The sequence below is a fragment of the Mauremys reevesii genome, linkage group 14 (assembly GCF_016161935.1).
Source record: "Mauremys reevesii isolate NIE-2019 linkage group 14, ASM1616193v1, whole genome shotgun sequence".
Lineage (NCBI taxonomy): Eukaryota > Metazoa > Chordata > Testudines > Geoemydidae > Mauremys > Mauremys reevesii.
The window spans coordinates 42,514,910-42,527,540 of NC_052636.1; the positions used below are offsets into that span (position 1 = coordinate 42,514,910).

General features: G+C 60.2%; 1 protein-coding gene across 1 annotated transcript in view; it reads left to right on the forward strand.

Annotated features, from left to right (window-relative positions):
• Window positions 1–4,653: 4,653 nt before the first annotated feature.
• LOC120381713 (zinc finger protein 420-like) overlaps window positions 4,654–12,631 on the forward strand; it is a gene marked incomplete at its 3' end in the record, with an annotated part of 62,295 nt that continues 54,317 nt past the window's right edge. Inside the window, exon 1 of the mRNA XM_039499835.1 lies at window positions 4,654–4,719. Within this exon, the coding sequence (XP_039355769.1) occupies window positions 4,654–4,719 (66 nt within the window). The remainder of the gene's footprint in view (window positions 4,720–12,631) is intronic.

Genomic DNA, 12,631 nt, shown 5'->3' on the forward strand with positions numbered 1-12,631 from the left:
GGGACTCTGGCACAGCCCGGGGGGCGGGGCAGCTCCTGGGGGCGGGGCTCTGGCACAGCCCGGGGGCGGGGCAGCTCCTGGGGGCGGGGCTCTGGCACATTGTGACGCAGGTGCCCGGGCCCAGCAGCTGCTCCCTGGTGGCCACGTGCTGCCGGCAGCGCTGGAGCCGCCCGGGCCGGAGCGGAGCCGCTGTTCTCAGCTGCAGCAGGAGCTGCCCCCGGCCCCGCTGGGCTCCAGGTGGGGACAGAGCCTGGGCCCGGGGCTCCCCTGGGTGCGGCTGGCGGGGCGGGAGAGAGGCCGGAGCTGCAGGTGGGGAAGGGCGGGGCAGGCGGGGGTTGATCGGTCTCTGGGCACCAGGGAGCCCGGGGCAGAGTGTGTGTGTGAGTGTCCCGGGCCCAGGCGTGCGCAGGGGAGAGCCCGGCACCCCAATGCCCTGAGCCCCGGCTGGGAGGCTGCTTCCCGCCTCCCGTGGGGGCTCCTGGGAGGAGGCTGCGGCGGCTGCAGGCGGGTGCTCGGCCCCCCCCAGGACTGACCTGCTGCCGGTGTGACAACACATTGTGCAACCCTCCCGTTTTGCAGCTAGGTGCAGTTTCTGCCGCACAACGTAACCATCTGGGCTCCTGCTCAGGACTTGCTGCCACCTGGTCCATGGGGTGCGAATCAGGAGGGACAGGGTTTGTGGTCGAAAACACTCACATTCTGCTTCCTCCTGCCTAATGTGCCACATTGACCTATTGCAGGGGTCTGGGGGGTTCTGCGTTTTCATTTAATTTTAAATGAAGCTTCTTAAGCGTTTTAAAAACCTTATTTACTTTATATACAACAATAGTTTAGTTATATGTTATAGACTTATAGAAAGAGGCCGTATAAAAATATTAAAATGTATTACTGGCACGCGAAACCTTAAATCAGAGAGACTAAATGAAAACTCATCACAGCACTTCTGAAAGGTTGCCGAACCCTGGTCTTTTGGATGAGTGAGGTGCGCTCTTTCACTTTTTTGTATGTGACTACGTGAAAAGGGAGGTAAGGTTTGGGGGTACAGAGCACACCCCTGACCCCAAGGTGATACCAGAGCGGCCCCTTTCATTTTTTCCACTGGCTTCCTCCTTGCTTATTTCCAATGACTTGGCTGCCTATGCACCTGTCACTGGTCCGGGGATGGTTGTGCACCTGTCACTGGTCCAGGGATGGTTGCAAATCGGGAGGGATGGAGTTTGTGGTCGAAAACACTCACGATCTGCTTCCTCCTGTCTAATGTGCCAAATTGATCTACTGGATGATTGAGGCACACGCTTTCACTTGTTTGTGTGTGAATACGTGTTTGGGTACAGAAGGGTTTCATTGCATCTTCTCTCTTGGCCCAGCTACTGTTCTCCCTTCTTGTTGCATTGATAGTGGATGGGTGTGTCTCACCTTTTTTTTTATTCGTATAAGCTAGGGAGAGTCTTGTCCTCTTCTCCTGTCCTGATGTTAGATGCAGGCAGTGCAAAATGCACTACAGTCATATAGTATCTCAAATGCACAGCTGCATTTCAATGATCTGAGGTTTGAAGAACAATGTGGAACTAGCTATTCTTCTTTGAGTGATTGCTCCTGTGTATTCCACAGTAGGTGTGTGTGCTCGCCACATGCACCGGTGCCGGAAGTTTTTCCCTTAGCAGTACCCATAGCGGGGGAGCACTGCTGCGACCCCTGGCGTGGCGCCTCTATAGCGCTAAAAGGGGAGCTGCGCACTCCCCCCACCCTCAGTTCCTTCTTGCCGCCAGTGAAGGTAGTCAGAACTTTGTGCTCCAGCCTTGCAATAGGCCTTCTAGTAGCCTTAGTAGTACTCATCTTCTCCTTAGTTGGATAACTTCTTTAGTTTGTTGTGTGGTGCGGGGCATGCCCCATGCCCCTGGCTTCAAGTCATGTGACTCCTGTCGCAGTTCTATGCCAAGAAGCGACCCGCACACTCAGTGTCTTCGCTCCTTGCGTGAGACTCATGTAACTGATCACTGTAAGATCTGTCGGTCGTTCAAGCCTCGAATGAAATGTGAGAGATCCAGCTCCAGGTCCCGCTGGATGGAATCTGCATTGGCCCCGGCACCGGCACGCCGATTGGACTCAGCACCAGGTGCCTCATCCTCGGTGCAGAGCGAGGCGCCCTCCACCAGTCGGCACTGCTCACCTGCTAAGAAGCAAGGGAAGACTCAGCGGCGCCGACAAAAGGACAGAGGTGAGGCCGGACCCAAGTTGGGCAGCCCACGATCCCCCCCCGGGACCCAGACCTCCGACTTACACCGAGCAGAGTAGTCTGTTCCCATCTGCGCGTGCCTCTACCGCGGTGAGAATGCTGTTGATGCTGGAGGCTGCACAGGTCACGCGTGACACCCTTTCCCTCCCAGTGCCGGGTGTGCCGCCTGAGATGGGTCCCCGGTCCCGAGGGAAGCCACTGTTGGGAGCACACCAACCCTCCCCGACAAGAGACAGCCCATGCTCCGAGGACCATACGCCCTTGTAAGAGGAATTGCTCGTGAGGGGGGTCCCTGAAGAGGGATGAGGAGGGGGGTGGGAAGGTGGGGGTGAAACAAACTGAAGGTGGTATCCCAATTCCACCGTGCGCAGGACCCAACAATCCGATGTTAGCTGGGATCACGCAGGGAGGAAATGAGAGAGGTGGTTGTAGAAGGTGGGGAAGGATCCAGGGAAACAAGTGGTGCGCCGTCCTCGGGCGTCCCTTCAAAAGTTCTGTTTGGGCCCCACCGCTGGTTTAGGGGGGCCCTGATTTTGACCCCCTTGGGGCCCAGACTGTCTTCTGCGATTCCCCCGGCCACATCTTCTGCCGAAGTCCTGCCGTGGCCTAGGTGGGGGGTAAGTGTGGTGAGGCTGAGGACAGAGGGACCTGTGCTGGGTCCCCGGGGTGTGCATCCCCCGCAAGCACATGATTATTCTGCTGTCCTTTAGGCTTTGCAGCCTAGGGTCAGTCTTTTCCGAAAATAGCCCCTGGCCTTCACAGGGCAAGTCTTGTATAGTTTGCTGTAATTCAGGTGGAAGGCCTGACACCTGAAGCCAGGAAATTCGTCTCATCGCCACTCCTGAAGCCAGAGTCCTGGCTGCAGAGTCGGCTACATCCAATGAAGCTTGGAGGGAGGTTCTCGCTACCTTCTTTCCCTCTTCCAACAGGGCTGTAAACTCATGACGGGAGTCTTGGGGAAACAGTTCCGTGAATTTCCCCATAGACGCCCAGGTGTTGTAATTGTAGCGACTGAGTAGAGCTTGCTGGTTTGCCACCCTAAGTTGGAGGCCCCCAGCAGAATATATTTTGCGGCCCAACAAGTCCATGCGCCTAGCCTCTTTGGACTTGGGAGCAGGAGCTTGCTGGCCATGGCGTTTCCTCTCGTTGACCGATTGCATTACTAGGGAGCAAGGAGGAGGGTGCACGTACAGATATTCGTACCCTTTAGAGGGCACCATGTACTTCCGCTCTACTCCCCTGGCTGAGGGGGGGATAGAGGCTGGGGATTGCCAGATGGTATCAGCGTTCGCCTGTAGAGGCGAATAAAAGGCAGGGCCACTCTTGTAGGGGTGTCTGCCGATAAGATGTCCACCCCTGGATCCTCTATTTCCGGGCCCTCATCCACCTGCAGATGCATATTCTGAGCCACCCGTCTCAGAAGGTCTTGATGATCCCTCAGATCAATTGGGGGAGGGCCGGAGGAGGATGTCCCCGCCACCGCCTCATCTGGTGAGGAGGAAGAGGAGAGGCCAGGGACAAGAGGGTCCTGTGGGGCTCCTGTTCTTGAGGCGGCGTCAAGCTCAGGTGGGGCCTGGGTGTCTGCCGGTGGAACCGAAGCCTCATCCGTACCCTTGTGGCGGGCGGCTTATGGTCGCCTCTGGCACCCGGTGTTCGATGGGGCAGACCGTGGTGCATCTGGGAGCACCTTGGGCTTGGTGGTCCGCCAAAGGTGACCAGAAAGACCACTGATGGGGGCCTTGCTCGTGGCCTTGGCTCTCCGGGAACACGTGGCTGGGCACGTCCGAGTCACGGTCCTGTGCATAGGAAGCGTTACCAGCATGAGATGACACCGAGGTGTGTCTCAACGGCCAAGGGGGTGCTGAGAGACCTTGAGAAGGAGCCACATCTCGGGTTGGTCTTTCTCGGGTCAGCACCAGGGAGCGGTACCAGGAGCTGTTATGGTACCGCGAACGAGACCGGGACCTACGACCGTATCGGTGTTGGGAGGTCGACCAGGATCTCGATCCCCTTCTCCTAGAATGGCTGCGAGATGAGCAGTGCCATGAACGGTGCCGGGAGCCTGATCGGTACTGGGTGTACCGGGCAGGTGAATGGGAGGCTGAGTGGTGCCGCGAGTGCGACCAGTATCGCGATGGAGAGTGGTGCTGGGACTGCGAGCGGCGTCAGGACCGGGATCGGCGATGGGACCAAGAACGCCGGCAGGACCGAGATCTTGATTGGCACGTCTCAGCGGTTCCCATGGAGGGCAGGCTTACCAATGGAATGAATGACCCACACCGGTGGTGCCGGGGGCTGAGGCAGCGCGGTCTCCATCATCGTGATCAATTCCCTCACCGTGGAGAAGGTCTACGGGGTCGATGGGATAGCGAGCTCGACCACAGCGTGAGCCGGGGAGCTTTCGGGCACCGGACTCGATGGCCCTTGCAGAACCGGAATCGACGGTGCTGTGGCGGATCTCGGTGCCAGGCGATCCATCTTGGGTAGGTGCTCCGTCTGCGGTGCAGACGGTGCCGAAGAAGCAGGAGCCTTATGTTGCTTCCTGGGCCGCGGGGATAGGGAGTGGTGCCGAGCCGACATCGGTGCCGGCGAGGGTCAGCACCACTCTCCATCGCGATACTGGTCGCACTCGCGGCACCACCCTGAAGACCTATGAGATCTTTCCTCCCCAATTCTCATAAAACTTGTGTTTGCTATGCCTTTTTGGTGACTTTAGTATTATGATCTATTATAAATAAAGTGCATTTCACTGATTGATTTTAAAATGAAATTAGTAACTGGAAAAATGGCCAGTTTTTTTTAAACCTGTGACAATTATAAGCTACTGTATTCTGTCGTTTAGTTTCTAGAATCAAAAAGTATATCTAAGTATAATCTAAAATTCTCCTGCAAAATGCTGGCTGTGCAAATCCTTCTGTGGCTGGATCATTCTTGGGTTTTTATTTTAAGTACAAAATAAATACATATAACAAATTTAAAAGTATGTAATTAGTAATTTGATATGTTGGGTGGTGCCTCGTTTTACGTGTTTGCTCCCCTGGTGTTAGAACCTGGCTATGCCACCGCTGTAGAGGGCTCATCACCCAGCAGCTGGGGGCCACCATGCGGGCTCAGCAGGACTGCTGGCCACAGGGCCAATGGGTGTGAATGGGCTGGGTAGGATCTCGGGAGTCACGTCTCAGGGATCTGCCCTGCTCCCCAGCACTGCTCCAGCTCTGAGCTGTCTCCACTGCCTGGGACCTGTGGGGCCCCACCTGCCTGCCCGGGGGAAGAGCCACCTGGGACTGGTGCAGAGGCTGGGCCAGTCTCAGACACTCACAGGGAACAGTCGGGGAGGGGGGAGGTTCAGCTGGGTCCTGAGGGAGCCTGGCCCGGGTAGGCTCTGCTCCTGCTCCAGCCTGGCTGCTTCCACCACTCCCAAGGGGCCGGAGTTCTCCTGCCCCAGGACCAGCTCTGGCTGCGCTGCCAGCTCAGCCTGGCAGACACAGTCACCTCCCATCAGGGCCGGCTACTGTGGCTGGGGGTTGGGGGTGTGGGAGAGTAGGTCTCTAGTGGGTCTGCGGGGTGCTGGGAAGTGGGGGGGTGGGGAGATCTGTGTGTGTTGGGGGGCTGTGCAGTGGGGGAGATCTGTGTGGGGCACTGTGCAGTTGTGGCAGGGGGTTGGTGGGGTCTCTGGGTGGTGCGGCGCTGGGCATAGGGAGTTGGAGGGGTGCCAGGCAGCGGGTTGGCGGGGGTCTCCGGGCAGTGCGGCACTGGGCGTAGGGAGTCGGAGGGGTGCCGGGCAGGGGGTTTGTGGGGGTCTCTGGGTGGGGCGGCGTTGGGTGGAGGGGTGCCGGGCAGGGGGTTTGTGGGGGTCTCCGGGCAGTGCGGCACTGGGCGTAGGGAGTTGGAGGGGTGCCGGGCAGGGGGTTTGTGGGGGTCTCTGGGTGGTGCGGCGCTGGGCGTAGGGGTCGGAGGGTGCCGGGCAAGGGGTTTGTGGGGTCTCTGGGTGGTGCGGCGCTGGGCGTAGGGAGCTGGGGCAGGGGATGGGGTGCAGGGGTGCGGACACGCGGGCTAAGGGGGAGTTGGGGGCAGGAGGGTTGCAGGCTATGGGGAGGTTGAGTGAGGGGTGCAGGCTCTGAGCTGGGGCAGGGGATGGGGTGCAGGGGGTGGACACGGGCTCTGGGAGGAGTTGGGGCAGGAGAGTTGCAGGCTATGGGGAGGTTGAGTGAGGGGACAGGCTCTGAGCTGGGGCAGGGATGGGATGCAGGGGGTGCGGACACGCGGGCTGGGGAGTTGGGGCGGGAGGGTGCAGGCTATGGGGAGGTTGAGGAGGGGGCAGGCTCTGAGCTGGGGCAGGGGATGGGGGTGCAGGGGACACGCGGGCTGGGGAGTTGGGGGCGGGGTTGCAGGCTATGGGGAGGTTGAGTGAGGGGGCAGGCTCTGAGCTGGGGCAGGGGATGGAGGTGCAGGGGGTGCAGACACGCAGGCTGGGGAGGGAGTTGGGGCGGGAGGGTTGCAGGCTATGGGGAGGTTGAGTGAGGGGGCAGGCTGAGCTGGGGCAGGGATGGGGGTGCAGGGGTGCAGACACGCGGGCTCTGGGAGGGAGTTGGGGGTGGGAGGGTTGCAGGCTATGGGGAGGTTGAGTGAGGGGCAGGCTCTGAGCTGGGGCAGGAGGGGTGCAGGGGGCAGACACGCGGGCTCTGGGAGGGAGTTGGGGCGGGGTGCAGGCTATGGGAGGGTGAGTGAGGGGCAGGCTCTGAGCTGGGGCAGGGGATGGGGTGCAGGGGTGCGGACACACGGGCTCGGGGAGGAGTTGGGGGCAGGAGGGTGCAGGCTATGGGGAGGTTGAGTGAGGGGGCAGGCTCTGAGCTGGGGCAGGGGATGGGGGTGCAGGGGGTGCAGACACGCGGGCTCTGGGAGTTGGGGGTGGGAGGTTGCAGGCTCTGGGGAGGTTGAGTGAGGGGGCAGGCTCTGAGCTGGGGCAGGGGATGGGGGTGCAGGGGGTGCAGACACGCGGGCTCTGGGAGGGAGTTGGGGGTCGGGAGAGTTGCAGGCTATGGGGAGGTGAGTGAGGGGCAGGCTCTGAGCTGGGGCAGGGGATGGGGTGCAGGGGGCAGACACACAGGCTCGGGGGAGTTGGGGGCGGGAGGGTTGCAGGCTATGGGGAGGGTGAGTGAGGGGGCAGGCTCTGAGCTGGGGCAGGGGATGGGGTGCAGCGGGCGGACACGCGGGCTGGGGAGTTGGGGCGGGAGGGTTGCAGGCTATGGGGAGGTTGAGGAGGGGGCAGGCTCTGAGCTGGGGCAGGGATGGGGGTGCAGGGGGCAGACACGCGGGCTCAGGGAGTTGGGGGCAGGAGGGTTGCAGGCTATGGGGAGGTTGAGGAGGGGGCAGGCTCTGAGCTGGGGCAGGGATGGGGGTGCAGGGGGCGGACACGCGGGCTCAGGGAGTTGGGGGCGGGGTGGTTGCAGGCTATGGGGAGGTTGAGTGAGGGGGCAGGCTCTGAGCTGGGGCAGGGATGGGGTGCAGGGGGCGGACACGCGGGCTGGGAGTTGGCAGCTCGGCGCTGTACCAGGGAAGGGGCTGCGGGGTTTCACACGGACACAGACACTTTCCCACAGTCCCGGGCGGGAGGCAGAGCCCGGGGGGGGCGGGGTCTGGCCGGTGTGTCCCGCACTCGGGCTCCCGGCGGAGCAGGGGCCGCCCCGCAGCGCTGGCACAGACCGAGCGGCGCTGCGGGGTCGGGGCTCGGACAGGCGGGGGCGGTGCCTGGAGCCCCGGGAACCCGCCCCCGGGCTGACACGCGGCAGAACCGAGACAGCCGGTGCCCCCGCCCGGCCCCCGGATCTGCGCGCGCAGCGGGGGCTCGGCCCGAGGCCCCTGTTCCCCCAAGGGGGTTTGTCCCGCACAGGGTCTGGCAGCGGCTCCCCCCCATTTCCCCCCCGGCCAGTGAATTTCTGCCCCGCTCAGCCCCTGGCAGCCCCTCCCCCCCCGCTGCGATTTGCCCCCCGGGGCTTTTCACTCCGGCACTTCCGGCCGCTGCGGGGGGCGGCTCCGGGCGCGCCGCAGAACCGGTAAGAGCCGAGCGGGGCGCGGGGAACAGACACCTGGGTCGAGACCCCGCCCTGGGCCGGGAGCTGGGGCGGGCGGGGCAGGGGTCCCAGTGCGGCCTCCGTAGCGGGGAAGGGAAGGTGAGTGTGTGTCCGTGTCTCGCACCTGCCCCTCCCCCACTGCCGCCCCCCCCGGGCTCCCCGCGGCCCGTGTGAGGGGGGGGAACCGTCACTGCCCGCGTGCGCTGGAGCGTCCCGTAAATCCCCGGGCCCCTCACCCCGCCCTGCCCCCGCGCTGGGGTTTGTCTCCCCGCTGCCGGGGGCGGAGTCTGTGACCCGTTTTCCCCCCACCTCTCCGACCCGGATCTAAAACATCCCAACCCCCCCCGCCCCGTTCTCCCGCCTTCGCTGCTGCCGCCGGACCGGGCCGAGCGCGGGACCCCGCCCCGGTAACGGGACCGCGCGAGCCACCGCCCGGATCGACCCTGTGCCCGGGTCCCCCCCGCGGGACGGGGCCTTGGGGGCCAACGGCGCCGCTTTTCCCCCCGCTCCTCGGCCAGACCCTGGTGGGAACCGCTCAGATCTTATCCCTGATCGACACCTGCCCCCCCCCCCGTGTGTGTGTGTGTGGGGGGGTTGGTTTTCCCTGAATTGCCTGACGTTATGTTGTGGTGGGTTTTATTCTGTGTGATTTGTTTTCATACGTATCTATTGTAGGGCAGCCTAGTGCCTTCAGCTGCCATGTCTCTGTCCCGCTCCCCCTGCTGAGGCAGGATCCGGTCTCTGTAGATTATCTCTGTCCTACCTGTTCCTAAAAACTTCCAGGGACAGAGACTCCCCAGCCCCCCTTGTAAGACTATTCCCGAGCTGACCTGCCTCAGCTCTGGGGACACCCACACAGACTGTAGTGGTGAGCAGCTCTGGAGAGAGAGGAGACCCCAGTGAGTGGCAGCTGGGTAAAGAGACTGAAGTGGGGAGGAGAAACATTGACGTGTCCAAGGTCACCCAGGCTGTCCGTGACCGAGCTAGAAATAGAGCCCAGTTCTAGGGCTGTTTTGGGCACTGAAGGTCTCTGCCACCCTGGTGTTTTAGGCGCTGGTGTAAACTCTTAGTACAGACAGAATTTACACTAGTGCGCTCTGATTGGCACTGGTGCACCATGTCCCAGTTTGAAGGCTTGTGGGGGGGATGGGGACACTGACTTCTCCTGACCCAGGGGACACCCCCCAGCTGTGTGCAGGGACTGCAGCTGAGCTGCCCTGCCAAGACAGCCTGTGCATCCATGGACAAACCACCTCTTCCTGCAGCCTAATACAATGGGGTCTGGGGACCTTTTCAAGCTGCGGGTGACGGGGCTCTGGAGTTACCGGGGTCTGTTCCTGGCTCTGTCCCTGACCTGCTTGGTGACCTGGGGGAAGTCACAGCCCCTCTGTGCTTTCCTCCTACCCATTGTCTACTTGGATTGTGAGCTCTTTGGGGCAAGGACCGCACTGATTGGTCGAGGTGTTAGTTAAAGCAATTTGGTGGAGGTGCGATTGTGATATGAGAAGATCTGGGTCTGAGTCCCCCATTGTGCGATGAAAGGAGAGAGGTGCATGTGTACCTTGAGCTTCCAGTCTGTCTCGTTTCTGCACTGAGCGGTGCACGTTGTCAGGAGGAAACGGGACTGTTTGCCATGGGAATGGTCAGCAGTGAGATGGGATGTGAGAGCAGTCTGTGTGCTTCACGATGGGTGAGTGAATGGAGACTGTTAAGTGGAACTTCTGTGAGTAAGGATGAAAGAGTTGTAAAAAGGGGTGAAGGGGTGTTCAATTGACCAAGTGTGCGGCTGCTTCTGGGGAGCAGGCCCAGTATCTGAGTGTAGAACAGGTGTCGGTAGCTCCTGTACAGCGCAGCTCACCTAAAACCACATTCTGCCTTAGCAGAGGTAAGCTCTGTCCCCTTCTGTTTGCTTCTGAAAGTTGCCTTTCCCAAGGCTTTGCTGCCTTTGTGAATTGCAGAATTAGGATTCCATTGGTGTGTACTTTCTCTGCATTTCCTGATTATTACAAGTTTGAGTTTTGCTGATCTCTCTTCTGGAGGGGCACCAGACAGCTTCGGGCAACCTTAAATCGTCCTTTCATAAAGTTTTAATAGGTGAATTTCCTAGCTTTTTGCACAGAGCAATGTTGGCAGGAGGAGTTAGCAGGGCTATAGGCAGTTCTGGGTCTCACACAAGTTTGCAATCAGAGGCACAGGGAAGTGCAATGACTTACCCAATGTCACCCAGCAGGCCCGTGGCAGAGCCAGGAATAGTAAGGGTCCAGTGCTCTCTCCACCTAGGTGCTGCGTGATTCTGAAGTTTTGCTCCCCTCTCCTGTACTTTTTGTTACGGTGGAATGGGAATAATGGTCATGCTTTCAAGTGTCTCTCTCCTCCTCCTGACACCATTTGCAGCTCCGCCTCCCCTTCTTTCAAGTGTTTGCGGTGGGCAGTGGTAAGAGAGCCAGCGAGAGAAATCTCTGACATGGTCTGTGCCCCAGCTGGGCCTTCTGCTCCTGGTCCAGCAGTGCCCTAGCTCTGCGTCTCCTCCCCTATACACTCTGGCCTGCCCCTGCACCCCGTACACGTGTAACATGTGCCTTGAAACTATTCCTAGTTTGGATTTGGGAAGATTAAATTTGTTACCTTCAGCTCCCCCACACTCCAGTTTCCCCCACACTCCCCATCACAGTCCCCCACCTTCAGCTCCCCCACACTCCAGTTTCAGTTGTTTGGTGGTATCCCGATGGTTTTCGACTGATAGTTTGGGAGGGAGCAGGGCTGGACAGTTGAGTTTATAAAGTAGATGTTCAGTGTCAGTGCTTTGTTCCGTACATATGACCCATATGCTGATCTCTGAGTCAGTGAGTCTTGACCAGTTATGAGCTTTCTGTAGACACCTCACAGGACCCTCCTCCAAGCGATGTTTTTGGTGTGGTGGGTTTGTCAGGTCTCAGGTGAGAGCTGCTGGCAAAGACCAAGTGACCCTTTGCCAAGGGATCTCTGTGTCACTGTCTGACCCCCCTAGGCCAGGGAGAGGACGACTTTATGCCAATGGCCTTCAGGACGGGTGCTGAGTTCACTGCAGTGCTCCATGTCCCCTCTCCGTTTGCCTTCTCACTGTGCTGTCTGGGACGCTGCCCCGCTTCCTGCTCCCCAGGCCACCCCATGTCTACTCCATGTGCCAGGCTGCTGGCAGCCCCCAGGGAGAGGCCATCCAGCCCATCAAACTGGTGCCCAACTGCTGGGCCTCAGGCCTTCTGGGGTGCAGCTCTGAGAGTCCCATTGGCCCCTGCCCCAGGGGTGCTCCGGGGGCACGTCCTTCTCGGGGCACCAGGTGAAACAGCAGAAGAGCCGACTGTCGGCAAACAAGGGTAAATAAAGAATGAAAGAAAGAAACGGGGAAAGCCCTGTGGACAGCTCCCATCAGGATCTGGGCCCCTCTTACTTCTGAGAGCCCTGGGAGCGTCTCAGTCCCCTTCAGAGTTTAGTGGGTCCCCAGCACAAGTTTTAACCTGCTCCCCCTTTGAGCTCCGGGATCCCCACCCTCCCTCAGTGAAGGCCAGAGCCCCGAATGCTGCCAGCCCTCTCCTTGGGGCTGGAAATGCTCCACAGACTGTTCCCTCCCCAGGGTGCCCCCCTCCCCAGAGTAGAGTAGGTCTCTCCTGTTAACTCCTGCTCCAGTCCTGACAGGCCAGTCCAGACTAAAGCAGCAGTTTAACCCCTTCTATGCCAGCGTGGGGTTTATATAGCCCTTCACAGGCGCCCAGGCCCAGGGAATGGCCCCCTATCAGCCCCATGCCTGAGGTGGTGGGGAGACCCACTGGCAGCATTGCCCTTGAGGGTGCTGCTCCCACTCCCTCCCCTCCCCCTTCACTGCCTGTCACCGTCACTTCCTGAGGGGTGACCCCAGGAGGTGTGTTTTGTTATCCCTTTCCCTGCCCCCTGGATCCATTCTGCCCCCTCCATCACTCACCTCTGTCTCAGGAGACAAGGTGGGTCATGGGGTGCGGGTGATGCTGTGCTGCAGATCCATCATCACTGGAGGGGTGGCAGCCTGGACCCCCCCTTGAAGGTTGCCGGGATGCTAACATGCCCTGGAGGAGAACGGGGGTTTGGTGGAGACCACAGACCCTTTGGCCCACACTGTGTCCCTGTGAAGCCTGCTCTGCAGTGCTGCCAATTGCTGCTGGTGGCGTTGTGCCCGTTAGTCTCTGTAACGCTGTCCCCAGTGACTGGAGAGCACAAGCACCGGCCTCAGGCAGACTGGTGAGAAGCAGGGAACAAACCCAAATTGGGTGTGAGGTCTGTATGGAGATTTCACCAACCAAGTATCCAGTGTAAA